Consider the following 20,209-nt stretch of genomic DNA (forward strand, 5'->3'; position numbering starts at 1 on the left):
GCAGCCAGGGATTATTGATTAAAAAAAGCCATGTCTTTATCTTGAGACAAATCCAGTGCCGCACTGATATGCCACATTTTCCTGCCACAGCACTTCCCTCGCACCCGCACCCGCGCCAGGCCAGCGACGTGGAAGGCGGGCTCGGAGGAAGAGGGGAAATGGGGTTAAGGAAGAAGAGGGCTGAGCCGGCGCTGTACAACTTGAGCGTCTTAAAGCCGACCCCTCCTTTCTCCGAGCCTCCCCCCGAGGCTAGAGTTGCAGATACAGGGATTACACAGGTCAATTATATACTTAATCTGCCTTTGCCCAGAGGGGATTAGGAGAACGGCTCATTGATTGATTTGAAGTATTTCCGTTGACCTTGGATGGTTATCAGCTTCACAAGCGTGGCGAAATTGCACTTCTGTGTGACGAACTTTAAACCGCTTTTTAATCTGAGCTGTGCTCGCCAACTGCTGAATGGCTGTGGCGGAGCGGGGAGAGGGCAGGGGTCAGATTGAGCTGCAGATTGAGGGCTTTGAGATTGTTGTCGTCGCCACCGCTGTACTTTGCTCACAGTGGGTGATGGGGGTGTGGATGTTTGTGTGTGGCAGTGGGCAATGGGGGAGCGCTTAAATTGGAGTGGTAAAAGGGAAACAAACAAGCGGGCGATGGAACGGCTGTCATACCACTTGACGGTCCGGGGATGTTTCACCTCCTAGATCCGGTCACCAACTGCCGGGCCGACAGCCACGCCAAGTGAACAATTCAATCAACACTGAGATTAAGCAACATGCAAACTTCACTCAGCCTTGTCAAGCACTCCAGTATTCATCCGCCACAAATACGACATTTTCTCCGAACCGGCTGACTGAAAACCTCACGAGGGAGTCCGAATTGGAAGTTGAGGTGCATTCGCACCTTGATTATCTTTCACCACATGATGAAAAACATGTAAAAAGATAACTATACGACGTTCATGATAAACAGTGGCAAATAAAGCCTTGCAGCCAAATATGTCAGCGATAACAATCGCGATGATTGGACACCACACGATTTGTAGATGCTGCATATACGTAATACACGCTTATTCACGTGGAGTCATTTGGCCCCATAAGCTTCGAGGGCTCCACCAATATGCATTCATTGGGGCCGGTGACGATTCCAATATTAGGGGGAATTAAAAAAAAACAATAGCCGATTACATTTTTCTAGTTTTACATTTTTCCATTTAAAAAAAGACATAAGGCTTCATATGTTCCAAACATTTTTTTTACAAAGATAAAAATGTGACGATTTTCAGATCTTTTATTATCAGAAGTTGTGTGGAAAAAGCAGCATCTGAACAATTTGAACATAAAGTAAATCATAATATGATGTGCAAAAGGGCAGTAAAGTAAAGTAAAGTGTATACAGTAAATGAAGACATGCTGCGTCAGTTCTCACTTCTTCTTCTTCTTCTTGTCATTCTAAAAGAGAGAGGCTACAGTGCATAAAGATTTTTAGTCAACATCTACTGTCTATAATCAGTGTAGTAAGGCCCTGTCATTCATTTAAAAAAAAAACAACTACAGCTTTCAAATGATTACAAATTGTAATCAAATTAATCAGTTTTCAAATTAATTCATCATGATTAATCACCATTTGCCACTATGTATGAAATATGCCCATTTTTTCTGTATGTTATGAACAGAAAGATGAATGTCAGGGCAGGATTACATACTATATTACTATATTACTATATTACTATACTATATTTGTACATATTAGCAGCTCACATTAACTGAAAATTGAAATTAAGCTAAAAGGTAGCACATGTGTCTGAACATGTGTTTGCCTAACGCTAGCCTCTCTAGTAGCAGCAGAACAATTGAATCACGCTTTGACCATGTTATGATGCGTTGCGTTCAAAGACACCACGCAACTCAAGTGGAATTCCCACGTTTTGAGTGTAGATGTTTTTTCTGGTGTTTCCAAATGCAGCCAATTGTACATTGAGAGATGAGAATCTCCACTTACTGTTTTTCTTTGTCGTTGTGTTTATTTAGACCACACATACGCCCATAACAAAGACGTTGTTGTGATTTTCGGAGTGTCAGTGAATGCACCTCGCTGTCGTCTCGTGGGGGTGAGTGTTGGTCCCAGGACGAGCTGACGAGAAGCGTGTGTGTGAGGTGGAGATACACACACGGCGTTGGAATTGCACTGCTGTCGCTGTGTTCAGGTCAGAATAAAGTCGTCAAAGAGCAGCAGACTCCGCGTGACTCTGCGGGGGGGCTGTTGTGGCTGCATCTGCCGTCATAAAAGTGAGATGCGGCTTGACATGATGCGCCTGTGTGAATGACGCAAACAATGTTAACGTAATTAATTCAGTAAATTAGTTACCATCGTTAATTAATTTTTGACAGCCCTAAGAGCAACATATAAAATAAGTGTTAACATCGGCGTCAGTCAGACAGCTTTTGGCCAATTACCGATTATTCTCTAATGTCTGTCATCGGCCGGTTAAATCGACTGGCTGATTGACCGGCTGGGTCCTGGTTAGAAGCAAAGCAGAAGGCGTTCAAGGTGCTTCGTGTGATGGTGGAGGACACAAAAGGTAACGATCGTTAGCGGATTTCCAAAGTTCCTGTACGGTGTCGATATTATCTGCATAGCAGGAATTGTGTGCGTATTTTGTTGGAACCAATGAACTGCGCTAAACGAGGGCCGATTGCATTTCAGCGTTAATAAAAACACACAGTGAGCTTCTGCATCAACAAACATGAAAAGTATGGAATTTGGTTTCCGGAGCCTTGCAAAAGAATCACTGTTGAATATTGCAGTATCCTGGAAGTCAGTCGCTACGGCACTGACGTTTTCTGCTTTTCGAGGCTATTCCGTCAACTCTTGTAGGTTAAAGCAAAGAAAGTGTAAAAGGATTAGAAGGGAAATAATAGTGGCGGTTTGCAGCGATCATAAAAAAAGCCCAGCCGAGCGGTGTGGGTTAGATTGACTGTGTGTGACTATTCCAACAAAAAGTTTTCCCTTCTGTTTAATGAAGTCTGTAAGCAGCTTATCGTCTTCATCATTACAGAGGGGGAGCATTTTGTTTCCTCCTTTCATTCCTTTGGGTCTCCAAATCCTGGCTGAAGATTCCCAGCTCCGTGTTGCTGGGAGGAAACAGCTAAGACCGCTAAAGCCATGATCATCCCGAGAGGGGGTGGAAATACAAGTTTAATGGAGACTTCTCCTTTATCAGGTCCCGCTGGTTCATTGATGAGGTCTGGCGGGGTGAATTGATCAAGGACCCACATGTTATCTCTGGGGTGTCTATCACCTTTTCACAGCCCCCCTTTCACCCTCTTTGCGTTGTAAAAAGGGAGGTACGGTGGCATTTGTTTGATTAACTTGCCTGACAAAAGTGACAGCTGCTCACGGGCGTATGTGGATGAGTGGCCCAGCGCCGCTCCCTCTTTGTTCATCTGTCAGAGTCGGAGCAGGCCGAGTGGGGTGAAAAGAGACAAATTGGACCCAAAAAGAAGGCCATTCACCTTTGCCAGACCCCCCTCTGGCACTCCACCCCTCTGTCCCATTCAGGTGCTCGGCGGGACCCTCAAGTGCTTGCTGGCTTATTCCATTTTCGCTCCCTCTATAGAGTTCCCTGAGCCCACAAGTGTTTTAGCCCTCTTTTCGCTTCCCTCAATCCACCCTAAGCGGCTCTTTGTGAGGAGAATGGCTTACTTTTCTCAGGGCCTGGAGCTGGCGGCTTTTTTTCTTCTTTTATTGTCCACCACATAGCTTTTCTGTTGCTCATTGTGTGATTACTCAATGACACGTCGCTGACCGTAATTCCAACTGTTTAGTTCTTCACAACATATTCCCCCCCCCAACCGTCTCCTTTCACAATCACAAATATGCGCCTAACTCTTCTAAACAATTACTTCTTTTTTTTTAAGTCTATTGACTACATTCGGGGGACACAAATCCCGTTCAGATTTTGTATAAATATTGAACTTAGTGGTTGGTTGCTAACTCTTCACTGTCCCATTCTGCTTTCTTAACCGGCCGGCTAAAAGGAGCCCATTATGTCGCCATGCCAGCAGTGGTCATACTACGCTCAATGGTCAGCAGCGCTTCGCCTTTTGTGTCTCCAACTCTTGGCTTGTTGAGGGAAAACTTTAGTCGTACTGCTTTAGTCCCGTTGCGTCTTCCCCCTCCTCGAGCAAAGCGCTCGCTTGAATGGACGGCGAGTCCGAGGATGACAACATCGAAGAAGAGATGCTGGGCTCCCATGAAAAGCCTCTTTGTGGACATGGCCGCACCAAGACGGATACATGTCCACGTGCGAAGCTACGCTTCACGCTTTTAACCTCAGTTAGCTCGCCAGTCAAAGGAATTCTATGTTTACGTGACTAAAAAGTAAACATGTCCGATACTGGCATGAAAAGGAGATATCGGTTGATGTATTGTTTTTTTTCTGCCAATAATGACATGAGGGATGATGTGCTCCACATAACATCGAGCTCAGTACGGGATGGTCTCTATGTTTTGCCTTTGCACCGTTCACTAATCCAATAGGGAAAAAATGACCTGAGTGATGGAGCAGGACACCGTAAGATTTAGCTTCTTCCTGCTCCTTTAGTTTGTATCATTTTTTCCATATAACTTTTTTGGTTTTAGTCAGGCTGTCAAAAGGCTCGTTAACAGCAGTTACAAATTTATTTCATTAATGACGTTTTTTTTAGCGTAGTTAACGTATACGCATCACGGCAAGCCACGGCTCTCTGTTATGACGACAGACGGCGGCACGGTGAAGCTCCCCACAGAGTCGCCCAGAGTTTGCTGCTCTTTTATAACCTCATTCTGACCTGAACACATCAGCAGCAGTGCAATTCCAACACCGTATATCATCTCTGGTCCATTCATCATTGCAGCGACACTTCCTCATTGTCACTGGGCAGAGCGCGAGATGCATTCACGGACACTCCGAACAACGTCTTGATTATGCGTGCATGTGTGGTCTAAATAAGCATAAATGCAAAGAAAAGCAATACGTGGATATTCTTGGTACTCACTTTGTAACTCTTAATGCGGAAGTACAATTTGCCGCATTTAAGTGTGCTCGGAAATCCCAGAAAATTCACTCAAAACATGTGAATCCAACTTAAATGACGTGGCGTCTTTGAACGCAACTCCTCATTGCTCGTCATAGCACAGTTGAAGTCTGATTCAAATGTTCCGCTATTAAAGAAATCAGTGTTAGGCAAATAGATTTGTGCCATCTCTTAACTTGATTTCAATTTTCAGTTCATTTGGAGCTTTTAATACATACAAATATATAGAATCCTGCCCTGCCATTCATATTTCTTTCAATAAAATACAGTAAAAATGGGCATATTTCAGACATAGTGTGACATGGTGACTAATCAGATTAATTAATTTGAAAACCGTGATTAATCTGATTATAAATTTTAATCATTTGACAGCACTAGTTTTTAGTCCTGCTATTTTGTTAGAAAATGCTCTTGATAGGGACGTTTTTATACTATCATTGTCGTGTTTGAAAAACATTTGTACAGTTGTCCCTCGCAATATCGCGTTTCGAATATCGCTCCCTCGCTATATCGAGTTTTTTCAAAAAATGATTAATTAATAAATGATTGCTGTTTAGTGGTTGGCTATGGCCTATTATCAGTCAAAATAGTAGTACTGTGGTCACGAGACATGACGTTAGATCACATGACCTTTCACACTGCATGGAGACTGACTACTGAGCCAGCAGAGGCGAGCCGACATGCCATGGCTGAGATCAAGTGAAAAAAAGGCTCTCCTCTCATTTCTTGTGGAAGTGGTCGGTTTTTGGCTTTGTCTTTCTTCCCTACTTTGTTTGAAACACTTTCTTTAGTTTACTTTCTTTTCTTTAGTTTAGAATAAGCACATTGGAGAGGCTAACTAGTTAGCTTGCTATGCTAGCAGCGGCCGTCTGTTATGTTCCCTCCAGATAGCCAATGTGGTGTAAACAAAGAATAATAGGAGTGTAAAAGTGACTATAGGGGTGTTATTTCATGTCTACAGGGCTCTAATAATGTTAAAAAACGTATTTAGAAAGTCATAAACAGGTGTTTTATGATCTAACTATGAAGCTATTCTGTTTATTAGTATTGAATCCTACTTTGTGGAAATTCACTTAGGCGGTCAGGTCTGGAACCAGTTAACCACGATGAACAAGGGATTACTGGACAGTAATAATAGTAACTGCCTGGACCGGAACTTCCACTTCCCTTTTTGTTTTGCTGATTCTATTTTTTCGGCGTGCCAACTGCAATGCCAGTGTCAGCTATAGTGTTCTCGTGAATTGCACCAGCTGGAGTTGATGAAACTGCATGAGGCAATCCGCCAGGTTACAGAAAAGCCAGCACGTGTTTTCTTTGTCACTCAATTGCAGTCGTGTGACAACAAGAGTAGCTCAAATGAAAATATCCTGACGCATAAAACTCACTGAGTTCAAGGCAGAGTGTCGGTTACCGTGTGTGCAGGCCGACTGCGGGACAAGACGATTGGGACTTTAACGCCAGGCTTGAGTGCTGCAGAAGTCTTACTCTAGAAAGTGCATAGCAGTCAGGATGACAGGTGAAGTGGGCCAATGTGAGCACATCGCCTGAGGGATGACGTCATCCGGTGCCTTTGTGTGAAAAGCTGCATTTGCTCTCTGGGGGTCAGCCTTAGACCTGCTGTTGGGTGACGAGCATGCAGCTGGCCGGGTGGAGAAACTGTGGAGCTGGTGCTCATAATGGGATTGGAAGGGAGGGTTCCTACCTACTGTGTGAGTTACTATGGTAATTGAGTGTCTTCATCAATGGGCCCACTCTGCTGCGCTGGTGAGCCGGACTAGAATAGGCCAGCGGTAGGCTCTGAAAAGCAGACCAGCTAGAATTAGACAAGCCCATTGTTCAAAGTGCATTATGTCTTGCAGTCAGATTTAGAGCTTCCACTCCTTCCAAGCTTATCCACGCCATTGTCTGTCTGCGTGTGTGTGTGTGTATGTGTGTGTGCCTACAAAGTTTATGTGTGTATCGGTGCTAGCATGTGTGTTTGAAAGAAAAAGTAGTGTTGCTTTTGGGATTCCGCAACCTTTCCTCTCCCTCGCAAGGAAACATGTCACTCGACATCAGTGTTGCTGCACCCACAATCATCATTCCATGCCTTCTGCTAATTGCAGACACAGCTGGGTCTCAGCAGGACATTCTCTCTCTCTCTCTGTCTTTCTCACACACACACACTTTACACCCATGACATAATAAACTAGAAAAGCACTCGGAGAGCGCAGACCTAAGCCAAACGGCGTAGTTCCCCCCATATTGTGATTTACACCATAAATGTTAGTCCTACATTTATTTTATCAACATATTTAGATTCCTTGACCATGAAAAAAACACCATTAGCAATTGGATTCATAATGATATCAATATTAGTTCAGTAGTTATTAAAAAAAAATCACATTTTCCGTAATGGCGCTTTTCTTCTGGATCTCGCTGCATAGCTTTTGAAGATACAACAAATCTGTTGGCACGCTGTTTGTTGCATGTTTACAGCTTCATTTGTTGTCTTCCTATGATGAAAACTCCAAAGGTCCCCTGTTTTTTTTTTTCATATTCCGGAATTATTCCATTATCTGGATCATTCTTTGATATTTTGTAGAACCTGTTGGAAACTTGTCCTGTATTTTTTTTTCCAAGCGCTCTGACCATTTTTTGTGGAGTTATTCGTGTTTGGTTGAACGTTGGCGTAGCCTACAACTTGCTTAAACAGAAGCTAAAAGAAAAAAGGGTAAGGTAATTTTCTCACGCTTTGAACCTTGCGGCTTAAACTGTCATGCAGCTAAACTATGGCTGGAAAAGAACTACATTTCCCATGATGCTTAGAGTGCAGCTTCAGGAAGTAGTGAACTGGATGAGTGAAGTGGACGCTAATATCACGTTTTGAAGTCTTGGTAGGTGTAAGCGTACATTCTGGGAGCGCATGATAGGGTACTTGGAGCTCTTTAGGATATCCTGGTGCCTGACCGCGTAGTGCTTTATATGTAAGAAGGAGAATTTTAAGGTGAAATATCTCTTCTTCTGGTTCCTGTTAAGACTGGTGCGGCGATATTTTGGACCCCTGTTTCGAAACCCGCTGGCGGTAGTTAGACCTGTCACAATAACAAATGTTGCTGGTCGATAATTGTCGTAGAAATTATTGTTGATAATCGATGTTATTGACAGGATTTTTGGAGACCAATTTTTCATTAATTATATGGCATAACAATGAGAGTACATCGTATCAAAAGCGCTAAACTAATTTCTGAAGAGTATGTAACGTTGTAATTGAAATGTCAAGACCTTTTAAATAAATTAAACAAAATAATACGTTAATGAAAATAAAATGGACTCTGTCTCTGATAAGAAAAAAACACACACACACGTATTGGTAAACTTATGTAGGGGGTGATAATTGAGCTGGCCCACATATCTATGGTGGCAGAGTAAGGAGGAAGGAAAGGAAGGAAGGAAAATGGTCAACGTCTTTTTTTTAATGATTTGATTAATCAATTTATCGATTATCGTGACAGGCCTAGTGGTAGTCCCTTCACTTTATTTTTACATTGTAACATCCCCAACAATCCTGAAATATTACTACTCTATCTTATTTGGGACAGATTTATAATTGATGCTCTAAATTGTGAATTTGCTGACCTGGACGTCTTTAACCTTTCATTGAGGCCCCCTGGTATAGGTGGTCTTACACAGCCTTAAACATGCATGAATGCCCACAGGAGCAGCAACAGAGGCAGAAAGAGGCAGAGGCCCGGTAGCTTGTAATCCCTGTGTACCCCCTGTGGTGAGGCCCCTCATCAGCTCCAACATTCATGCTTCTCAGCAGCACAAAAGCTCCTAAGCAGCCCCTCCGAGGAGGGTCACCGACCTTACAAATCGTTAGGCTTTTCATGGGTTTTGTGTCTGTCTGTGTACAGCTGCATTTCTTACCCCCTCCACTCATATTCCAGTTTGTGTACAAGTTTGAAGTTACCACTAATTTGATGGACTGGGGAACCTTTGGAATCAAAGAAACAACTTCTAGGGATTTTCAAATTCAGTAATCCCTCATTTATCGCAGTTAACTGGTTCCAGACCCGACCGTGAATTTCCGCAAAGTAGGATTCCTTATTTATAAATCAAGTATTTTCATAGTTGGAACGTAGAGGCCTTCTAAATATGTTTTATAACGTTATTAGAGCCCTCTAGACTTGAGCTAACACCCCAATAGTCACCTTCACACTCGTATTACCCAATATAATAGACATAATGAGAGTAAATAAGCCATTTAGGACTGAAATAAGACGGTGCTCGTGTGCGATACTATGAATGTGCGGGCCGTGTGGCAGGCAGACAGGAAGTGACATTGGGGGTTAAGGGTTGAGTTTTAGCCTGGCGTGGGTTCTGGCCGCAACAATAGTGTTTCTATTAGGGATTATCGTGCCTTTTGTGATATAATTCAAACTTGCAACAAGAGCCCATCTCACCGAACATTACAGTAACATTACTGACACCTGGTGACCGGTGTAGAATACTACATATCATTCATAGCATTTTTCAGTGCGTCTTCTGAATGCCTTGTATTTGTATTTAAGTTCATTTAGCCATTTTTATGCTTGAAAATTATGAATATAAGCAAAAAATATGTAAAACTTGCTTCAATATGCATGTTTTTTAACACGCTACTTAACCACGAAACAGCATGATTTGTTAATGAAAAAATGTGATTGAGTGAAGCCATGAAATTCGAAACACAGAGTGGAGAGGGACGATTACAGTAGAACCTTGGTTTTCATTATTAATCCATTCCCAAAGGTCAGATGAACTGAAACGTGTCAACGTGCTTTGAGTGCCTTGGAGGTGGAAAAGTGCTATACAAGTGAAAGACCCTTTACCCTTTACAGTGCACTCGAAGGCCTCATCAGCACAGAGCTTTAAAGGAGGAGAAAGGAGACAGAAACAGAGTTGTTCATTGATCTGCGCGTATTTTATGTACAAATAAGACAAAGAGACTGTATGACTGATAAAAGGGCTCACTCCTTTCATGCCGTTGTTCTATGGTACAAACACGGCAAGGTGCTGAAACCAATGCACAGAGTGAACCTTCTTCCTGCCTGTTTGGAGGCAAGAGATGAGGAAAACAGGACACGCATGCACATGGCAATATATTGAGACCGGCAAAATGATCAAGTTCATTTTCATGTATTGTGTGATTAATTCATTCATTTATTATCATCCCAGGCCTAGCGCACACCGGACACTTTTCTTCCGAACGAGAGATCTTGTCACTTTTTAATCTTGCAAGATCTGGTGACACGAGATCCTGTGACACCCCTAGTCCATAGTGTCCCAACTCCAAAATAGGAGTCACCAACATGTGGATTCATTGTTTGGACACTGGTTGGTCGTGTGATAACCAAGGCATATTTTTTGGCAGTAATTTTTGCCAGAAACTGAATCCTACGAAAACCGCGGCGTGCAAAAACCGAGGTTCCGCTGTAACAGTTTATGCCATCGCCATTTTTTGGTATTTGTTAAGGTTTTTGCACCGAACCCAGTTTCCTGTCACTGCCAGGTAGCAAGGAAACAGAAATCTAAACACAACGAAAATCATCTTCGGTAAGATGATTGGAATAAGATGCTCAGGTGCCTCACATGAGGCCCTGGCAGATGTACGATACCTTGCCAGGGTTGCCCCACCGCGAGGGACGGAAGTTAGACAACCATAGCAGGGTTAGGCTTAGCATTTTGGACGTGACATCAGTGGCGAAAGGGCGTTTTTCTTTCTTTTTGAAAGACGTATTCTTTGAATCCTGCCAAATTCTAACGCAATTAGGTGCATTTTTTGGTTTATGTGACGTTATCTGTTGACAACTTGGGCTGGTGTCAAACTTGTCATTTGACCCGCACCACACGGCAAAAAAGTCATGGATGAGAAGATGATGTGTGCCATTTTTTAAATCATATCCTGCTGGTGGCAGCCCCCCACCCCCACCCACCCACCAAGTGGCATGTTAAGCCTTGGGTGTGAACGCTGGCTTCCAGGCAAGGTTGTGTGTGGCAGTGGGCGGAGGTTCTCAGAGGGATGGGTGAGTTGGTGTCAGATGGGGGCAGGAGGTCGCGCTGTCTCCCAGCTCTCCGTGTGCATGTGTGAGCGCGCGTGTGCGGTGTTGTGTGTGGCGTGCTTGTCGCCTGTGTATAGGTAGGGGTTCATCAGCGTGTCACGAGGTGACGAAACTCGCTAATGTATGTATGCACACACACACACACACACACACTCGCATGGCATTATTATTCAGAGCTACATTGCGCTTGTTTTGGCTGTCGTTAAACGCGAGCCCCCTGCAGATCCCGCGCGGCCTTAAAAAGATGAATTCATCTGTTCATAGCATTTTTCTTTTGTTCAATCCTGCCAAAAGGAGTAAAGCAAGCGGAGCAATCACTGTTCACTTTACAAGCTCTTCAAGTGTCAATTGGCTTTCATCTTTTTAACATGTGGACAGCAAAACATCTTAATCATGCCCCCAAGGAGTATCACACTGTCCAGGACATGAAAGCTGTGTGGAAGGAGGCTGTGCTATTCTCGGTTTGGTTCTGGAGATGGCGGAAGGACTTCCATTTGGCGTAACCAATAAAGTCAGAGCCTTTTTATACACACTCCTGATTGAAAAATTGCTAGAATGTACATTTTGCACAGTTTGATCTGAAAGGAAAACTGCACTTTTTGGGGAATTTTGCCCATCATCCATAATCCTTAGGAGTGACTTGAACATACATGTCTTTGTCTTTTCCGTGAGTTCTAAAGATATAAAAACAGCTAAAAAGAGGCAGCTAAGAATGCATGTAATGGGACGCACCTGTTCCAGCTATAGAGCCTTCTGAAGCAACCTCCAAAAGCCGCCAGCAGCGCCCATTTACACGATGTGACGTGCACATTAGCCAAGCTGCAGCGACAATGTTGTTATTGTTATTAACATTGTACGCCCAACAACTACGTTACTGGCGTAGTGACACCTCGCCACACCACACACTCGCCCTCACAACGCGTCAGGATTGGAGATGCCGCCACTCCTGCTGTGTTTTTGTTTTTGAGTTTGGAAAAGTTAACGCTAAGTGTAGCGTTGGTTTCTATGTTGACCAAAGTACTGTAAGTATGACGTGATCATGAATGTGCCTCTTACTACATGGTTACATGTGCCGTGTGATGGTTATTGGACCCCACTCGGCACCAGTAACCTTCATTTGGGCCGAGGATCGTCCCGTGTCTTGACGGACAGCCAGTCGGATCCTCCGGCTCATTTTTTTGGGTGTACCATTTGACTTTTTTTGTTTCGTAGGAGGAGCAGATCTGTTAACGTGCTGAAGGACACTGTCGCGAGCTGGCAGTCATGCATAGCGTTAAAGGAGTTCTGTCATTTCCGAGTCGTTACTGGGATTTGATTTGTCGTGGTTCGGCCCGCAGTTTGTTTTTACTGTCCGTCTGTAATTGTAGAAATAAAATGAATTCACTACAACTCAACTATATAGATAGGTTCCTGGCTGTTTTTTAAGTTTCGTTGTGGAAATCATCAAAGCTACGCAGCTTTACAGTATGTTTAGCATTTTGTTCCCTGACAGTTCCTGAAATGAACTCAACCGTGACCTTAAAACTCAGGTACATACATTGTGAAGTGTAACCATAGCAACATTTTATTGTAAATAAAAATTGTTTTGTTGTTTTTTTTTTGTTCAGTTTAGAACATCTTGTTAAAAGATCCAAAATAAAACTTTGATGGCGAAAAACGCTAATGTGAAAACGTCATTCAAAGTCAGGAGATGCTCTGCTTTCATTTGGTTCCCTTTTGTCAAATGGCGAAACTGGTAGAACATTCACGTTGGCATTCAAAAGACCTAAAAGTTGATGAAAATCACAGACATGATGTCTCGACAAGTTATCCTTGACAGACCTCCCAAATGCCATGGCGGCAAGAAAACTTGTGACATAACTGTCAAGCTTCTTTTTGACATAAAACGAGGAGGAGTAAAGCCCAACAGGACACAAAATGGCTGCTGTGACAAATGTCTATAGATGGGAGCTGTGTGGCGTGGTGTCTAAAGAGTCGAAAGAACAAGGCGACGCCAAGAAGGGGTGGATGATGCAAAGAGGGAGAGCAGCCAGTCAGTGGATCAGTCACTCCAAGCCTGGCCTCTCGGTGGGGGGTTGTGCTTGGGGCGAGATCACAGGCCTGCTGCCACGCTGAAGCCTTCACAGGCACACAGCGACAGATACCATGCTGCTGGCACCAGGTCGCCACTGATTCATCCTCTCCTCACCCATGTTCCTTTCCGTGACCCGATCGCTTCATTTCCGACCGTCACGCCATTTGAGCATGGTAGTTGGGGCTGTTATGCAAACCATGTCCTAAAAAGGATCTTCACACGAGTCACTTGTAGAAGGCAACCCAAAGATAGCGGAATGCTGCTGACTACTTTAAAAGTGGAGTTTGCTGAAAAGATCTCGTGTCACAAGGTCTCGCAAGATTAGAAAGTGACAAGATTTCTCATTCGTAAAAAATATCATGAGCACTCGACTTGGGACAATTTTGACTGATCTTTCAAGGCACACAGAATATTGTGTTCGACGGCTAAACAAACACGGAACCTACCAAAAGAAAGATTAGACTCCCGTCTTTCATCAGAAAAAAAGTTAGTTTCTACCTTTTTCCGTTCTTTAGTAATCAGCAGGAGGACATAGGTAGGTTTCAGGAAAATATCAGTTCCTGACTAAAAAAGGGAGAAACCTTTTTGTGAAAAGACACATTTCAAGCATAACTTTCACTTTGACACAAATATTTTTTGCTTTTGTGGCAGCTCAAATATCTAAACAACTATACCAACATAAGCAACGCAAAAAAGAGGTGTTTTACGTCAAAATAACAATTTATTTACAGAAATAACGCCATGAGCTATTTACAGTTTTTACATCTGGAACTAAACAATGTGCGTTCATGTGTGCACACGCGTGTTCGCATGCGTGCGCGCATGTGCGTGCGTGTGCATGCGTTAAAATTTCCTGCCAGGTGTGATTCTTCCACTCGCATGATCCCTGCCGAGCGCTCATCAAATGCACTTATGCCACCTTGTGGCCGTTTTTATGGCTTAAAATTGCTCTGAAGCGAAATGCGTTAGTGGAGAGTTGCGTCATCACCTCTTTTTGCCTCTCACGCAAAAAAGGCGTATAAATACGTTGTTGGGATCGGGCGTTCAGGTTTCTAAAAACGTATAACGATGTCTTCGGTATTGAATGGCAGCGAACCACAAAATCGTCTAAAATGGCCGGTACTGATGTGGTTATCTTTTGAAAAATGGCTGGGATTGAATGAGTTAGGGGCACCTTAACGGCACTCAGGAAGCAGGCAAGCATCTCTCCAAAGTCCAGTTACAATTTACTTTTGTCCACTGCAGCAATCAAACCGTCATCCTCGTGGTTTCCGAAGCCCAAGTCTGTATCAATTTCCCATTTATCAAAAGGTGGATATGATGTCCTTCTTTTTCAAAGAAGAGCTAAAGCATCTGAATGTGTGGCCTCCACAAACTGCTTATCTATCTTTACAGCAGCCAACATTGGGCTTTATTGGGCTTTCTGCTGACACCACAGGCAGAAATATCAGCTGCAACAGATGACCTGACAGCAGACGCATCACTGCTCATTATTTAGTACAGCCATGCCATCTTTCTTAGTAACTACCTCTTGGCATCTGACCCCTTTTCACCCAGCCCAAATTCTTCAAAGTCATCTCCAGACTCCCGACTCGCATCCGTTCTTCTGTTACCCTGACTGCTGAACGTCAGTCGGCTTCTGTTAGCATCAGCCTGTGCTCATCATTATCCATCAATTAGACAACAGCCGGGTTCCACTGAGGAACATCTGAAGCCTTTCGGCTCCCTTGCCCACTGTGCCTCCTAGATAATGTTGCTGCTCTAAATAAATGTGCAGCACAACATAATGGCCATGATCGTATGAGGGGAAGGCTGAGGGAGAAGCCAGAAGGAGCTGACAAAACAAATTCTTGTTTTCACAGAAGGCTGTTGTAATGCACTTCAACAACACCTACCGTACACTTATATACGTACACGCACACGCACACACACACACATACATATACACATATACAGTGGTGTGAAAAAGTGTTTGCCCCCTTCATGAGTTCTTATTTTTTGCATGTTTGTCACACTTAAATGTTTCAGATGATCAAACAAATGTAAATATTAGCCAATGACAACACAACTCAACACAAAATGCAGTTTTTAAATGAAACTTTTTATGGCTAAGGGTGAAAAAGTGATTGCCTCCACGTTAAAACATAACTTAACTGAGATTGACTGAGATCTGTCAGTGTGGAAAAGGTTATAAAACCATTTCTAAAGTTTTGGGACTCCAGCCAACCACAGTGAGAGCCATTATCCACAAATGGCAAAAACATGGAAAAGTTGTGAACCTTCCCGTAGTGGCCTTCGAATCAGAATGACCCCAAGGGCGCAGCGATGACTCATGCAAGAGGTCACAAAAGACCCCACAACAACATCCAAACAACTGTAGACCTCATTTGGAAAACTCGGAGGACATGGGGGGGACGACAACCTCCACCTGTAAATGTAAGCATTGTATCGGCGTTGGTCTTCACAAGCTTTGATTTGTCCTGGTCTGTTTCAGCAATGGTACACCAGCACGATGAACCTTCTCGGCACGTGGCTCACTGACCGCATGGACCTGCAACTGCATGTCTATCAGCTGAAGATTCTCATCAGAGTTGTCAAGGTGACGATTTCATTTCCATCTTTCACCAGGAGGCGTGCATTCCATCCGTTCTATGATGCGGGTTCGTTTCTTTGTAGCAAATAGGTGACCTACAGTCGGGTGATGAGTAACTGACCTAGCGTGTGATTTACCCCACCCGTCCTGGTACGTTTTCTCCAGAAACGGTGCCAAGATTGCAGGAAGACGGCTGCTACATGAGTGGCATGTGTTTGCTGAAATGTATTGACAGCGAGCTGACAGACCTCAACACTGTTTTATTAACGAAGCGGCCGTGTGACCTAGAATCTCATGGAATGGTTCTATCCTCGCAAAAGCAGGGTGCTTTGTTTGGCCACTGGATTCAGTGCAGGCCTAGAGGACAGGGCAATATTGCACAATGGCCGAGGCAAAATTTGGGCAAAGATTTGTAACTGAATGATAAGAAAATGGGGACATTTGAAAAGCGAGGTTTGACTGTTGCATTCCAAACGGTCACTGTTCATGGAAATGAGAGTAATCTCTTGAAAGGGTGTACGTGTTGAAAAGAAGCGGTGGTTGAATCCTTTCGACTGCGCGTCCACAGAAGAACACCTGATCTCATTAAGAAGTGTGTGCTGTCAACCACGCCTCTCGTTTCTCACACCGTTGTTTTGATCTGTAGAAAAAGTACCGTGACTTCCGCCTCCAAGGCGTCCTGGACTCCACGTTAAACAGCAAGATGTACGAGACCGTCAGAAATCGGCTGACCTTGGAAGAAGCGACTGCCTCGGTGAGAGAGGGCGGGATGCAAGGCATTTCCATGAAGGACAGTGATGAAGAGAGCAATGATAACTAAAGTGAGTTCAGCGATGTGCTGCCTGGCAAACACTTTGTCAGCTGTTTGTTCTCCGTCCGTGTGAGAGTTCCTTGTTTATTTCTGTGGTCAAGGGTACTGAAATATTGTGTCAGTGTCAGACATGAAATAACACTTGGATTTCTATTGTGCTGGTTTAACATCAAGCCTGCAGAAGATGTTATGTTATGTTTTTATCCGTGTGTAATTAAACTTCCAAATGTTCTCATGCAATACGGTTGACATTTTTTGCCCACTTGTGGAACTAAGACTATACTGACTGAGCAGCTACTGCATGTTGTATTTTTTTAAGCAGGGAGGGGTGTGGGGGTCTTATGTTGCTTGGGATCCTCGTCACCTTTCATTGAAACTTTGAAAGTGTCATCAAAGCGGACATGTGTTCATCGATGCTTGTAAGTGAAGACAGTCTAGGCCCACGCAGCAGAAGTAAGGCCAACACGGATGTTTTCAAAAAGGCACATTCCCTTCCATTCATGTGCGCAAAAAACACATTCACCGGATGTCAGGCGCATTTTGGCCAATCAGAAGCCTGAAAAAGCAACTACAGTTGCCTCTGTTCATCGATTTAGTGAGATATTAGATGTACAATGACGTGTACATTATCTTTAAAATGAGCACAAACTCACACAAAGCCCTGGAAACAAAAGCGATTTTTTTCTTTTAATCACCCGTGCGTGTTATCAGGTGCCCGCAAGTCGCTAACGTCATGTTCTGTTGTTAAATCAGGTTTAAAAACATGCGACCATGTTGCACTTTTATGATGACACAACCCAGAGGTGGGAGCAAGTCAGTGTTCTGCACGTCTCCAGCAAGTCACGAGTCTTTAATCCCAAATCTCAAGTCAAGACCAAACAGGTCGAGGCAAGTCCGAAGTCATAGCTTGAAATTTTCAAATCCTTACCAGTCATAAGCAGCAAGTGTTTACTAGGGATGTCCGATAATATCGGCCACGATATTGCCATAAAAATGTGATATGGGTTGATATCGGTATCGTGTTTTTCCCTATAATGAAAACCGATAATAAAACACTGCTGTATATACTGTACAGGCCTACGGGCTCCCGTACTTGCCGTCATCGAGGCATCCAGCGGCGCCAATCGATGGAAATACTTCGTCACGTCCTGTGTTATTCCTCGCAGTCGGAACTGGGCTTGATATGTTGAAACCACGAGCATGGGTGTGCCGCAGATAACACCGACGTTAGCTAACTCGTTAGCTTGTAGCGGCGCCGGCCCGGTCTCGTTGTCTCTGTTGTCAATCAACATTTTTACCCATGTCGAGGGTCACCAAATGTGGAGATGCGATTCACGAGACAGGAGTCGAGGTAGGTGGCACCAATCAGTTTACTCTCAACTCGGCAACAAGCAACGACTCTTTAGCAATAGCTAAGTGGCTACAACAACCTCATGACCTGCAAACGGAAGTACACTTGTTCATTCCGTGAGTGATATGTGATGTTACACACATCGGTGTCGGTTGATATCGGATTCGGAAATTGAGAGTTGGGCAATATCGGCATATCGGTTATCAGGAAAAACGCCAATATCGGACATCCCTAGTGTTTACCAAATAAAATACTATGACCTCGTAGTTTACGAATGCAAATTAAATTCCACTCGCATCATGACACGTCACGGTGTTAATCGCTGCCCCTCTCTAGCAGTCAGGCGTTCACAGAAATGTAAGCCACACCCTTGTTGGTTGTTCTTAAACCTGATTGGATGGCGTGTGGAAAAATGAGCTTTTGACCATGATGGACAGCAGTTTGTCCAGTGTCCTCCTGTCTCTCACTGTTACAAACGCCTCCAACTGAGCGCCGATAACTTGTTCGGCTTTCCGGACGAGTTTGTCCATCTGGTTTGTGTCCTTTTTGCTGGTGCTGCTCCCCCAGCAAACCACAGCAAAGTGCAGGCCACTGGCTGCCACAGACTGGTAGAAAAGACATGATCAATCGATCAATCGTTGTTAATTGTCATGGTGGACAACAAACGGAGCCCCAATTTTTGTTCCTAGAAATACGGCATTGAAATAAATCAATACTGCAAAGCATACAGAGATTGTCGATAGTTTTAATGTGTGTTCCTTCAAATTCTCACCAGCTTGTACGAATGGCAACGCAAACTGCCTAGAACGTCTCTATGGTCACTTATCTAACAGAGAGTAAGATAGTTTGCGTTTATAATGTCAACATTTTGTCCATGTGTTCCATTTCAAACCAAATGTTTTGTTGTGGTCAAATATCCTGTCAGTTAGTTTGTGTTTCTTGATTTCCAACTTCATGTACCGTTCCTTCCAGAAGGATGGAATGACGGAATGGTTTGTGTTTTTGACTGGATAGCAGGAATGGTGTTTGTACTGTTTTGGGGTCAGTGTTTACCTCCTGTAAAAGTGCTGCATGTCCTCGGTATTCACTTTCCAAGTGTTCTTGCCCCGTCATGTGACGTTACGGATTTGGGCTGGTCGTGCTTCCGAGTCCCGGCAGAACCCACCGCGACCAAGAGCATCTGAATAAACGTGAAAGAATGGACAGAATTTCTTGCCTCGGTTCTTGTGTTTCTTCCGTGTGTGTGTGTAAAAAGTGGACTTGAAGTGTAAAGTTGTGTAACGGCGTAATTACAAATTTGATTCGACAGGGGAAGTAGACTGCAAAAAATACATTTTTACTAATCCGCCACGCTGCCCTCGCCTCCACCACGGAGCAGCATTTTCTTAAGAAAAATGAGAGATTAGTGCGGATTAAAGCATCGTTCATCTTGAGAGTTGATATTACCGTCCAGAAGGAGATTGAAAGAATTGCCGGAGATCAAATCAACAATGACCAAAATCAAATCAAGGGCTCAAGATGGAAGCTAAAACCAGAGTAAGGTGGGATTAGTTATAATATAGTCCCAAATTAAAAGAAGACAGGATTTTTCTTCTATGATTTAATTCACAGTGGGGGTGGGGAGACCGTCCTCGTTCCAAACACAAGATTTTGGACAAATGAAGATGTTAAATGTGAATGCACTTACTTCCTTGACTTGCCATTTTATGGGATTTATTACACCAGGGATATTGATATTGGCTTAAAAATGGCATATCAGTTCAGACTGATATCGTTTTTTCTGCCGATAATGATATCGGCTCCACAACAGCAAGAGGCTAGCTAGCTAGCTCAGTATGTTCGCGGCCTGGAATTTTTTTGTTTTCGAGTTGTAAATATGCAATTTGCAATGACTGTAAAGGCCAGTTTATCATTTCAAGGACTAAATAAATAAATAAAAGTAAAGGATAAATTCAGCAAAAAGAATCATTAAAATGTTAAAAATGAAGACACAATAACATAAAAATGTCATAAAAGTAACAAAATAGGAATAACTTGTATTTTTATGTTCGAATATAGTTATAAAAATAGAAATAGAACAACATTTTTTTAAAAAAGGAGGCATTATTATTGTTCGGTCTTTTGTAAGCAGCCTTAGCAATCAGCTCCAGCCGAAAATGTCAGTGAACAACCAAAACTCAATCATGAGCTTTAAATTGCACTTTAAATTCAAGAAAAAAAGA

At 43.4% G+C, this 20,209-nt stretch overlaps 1 protein-coding gene across 15 annotated transcripts in view; it reads left to right on the forward strand.

The window, feature by feature from the left end:
* cadpsa (Ca2+-dependent activator protein for secretion a) overlaps positions 1 to 19,555 on the forward strand; it is a 124,349-nt gene extending 104,794 nt beyond the window's left edge. For 8 of the 15 annotated variants that reach the window (XM_054785701.1, XM_054785703.1, XM_054785702.1 and 5 more), the window contains 2 exons: positions 15,727 to 15,831; positions 16,472 to 19,553. In XM_054785701.1, the coding sequence (XP_054641676.1) occupies positions 15,727 to 15,831; positions 16,472 to 16,645 (279 nt within the window). In that variant the 3' untranslated portion in view covers positions 16,646 to 19,553. Of the gene's footprint in view, positions 1 to 15,726; positions 15,832 to 16,471 lie in introns of all 15 variants that reach the window. The other 7 variants (XM_054785697.1, XM_054785698.1, XM_054785699.1 and 4 more) reach the window with 3 other exon arrangements.
* The last annotated feature ends 654 nt before the right edge of the window (positions 19,556 to 20,209 follow it).

This window comes from Dunckerocampus dactyliophorus, chromosome 8, assembly GCF_027744805.1.
Source record: "Dunckerocampus dactyliophorus isolate RoL2022-P2 chromosome 8, RoL_Ddac_1.1, whole genome shotgun sequence".
In the NCBI taxonomy this organism is placed as follows: domain Eukaryota; kingdom Metazoa; phylum Chordata; class Actinopteri; order Syngnathiformes; family Syngnathidae; genus Dunckerocampus; species Dunckerocampus dactyliophorus.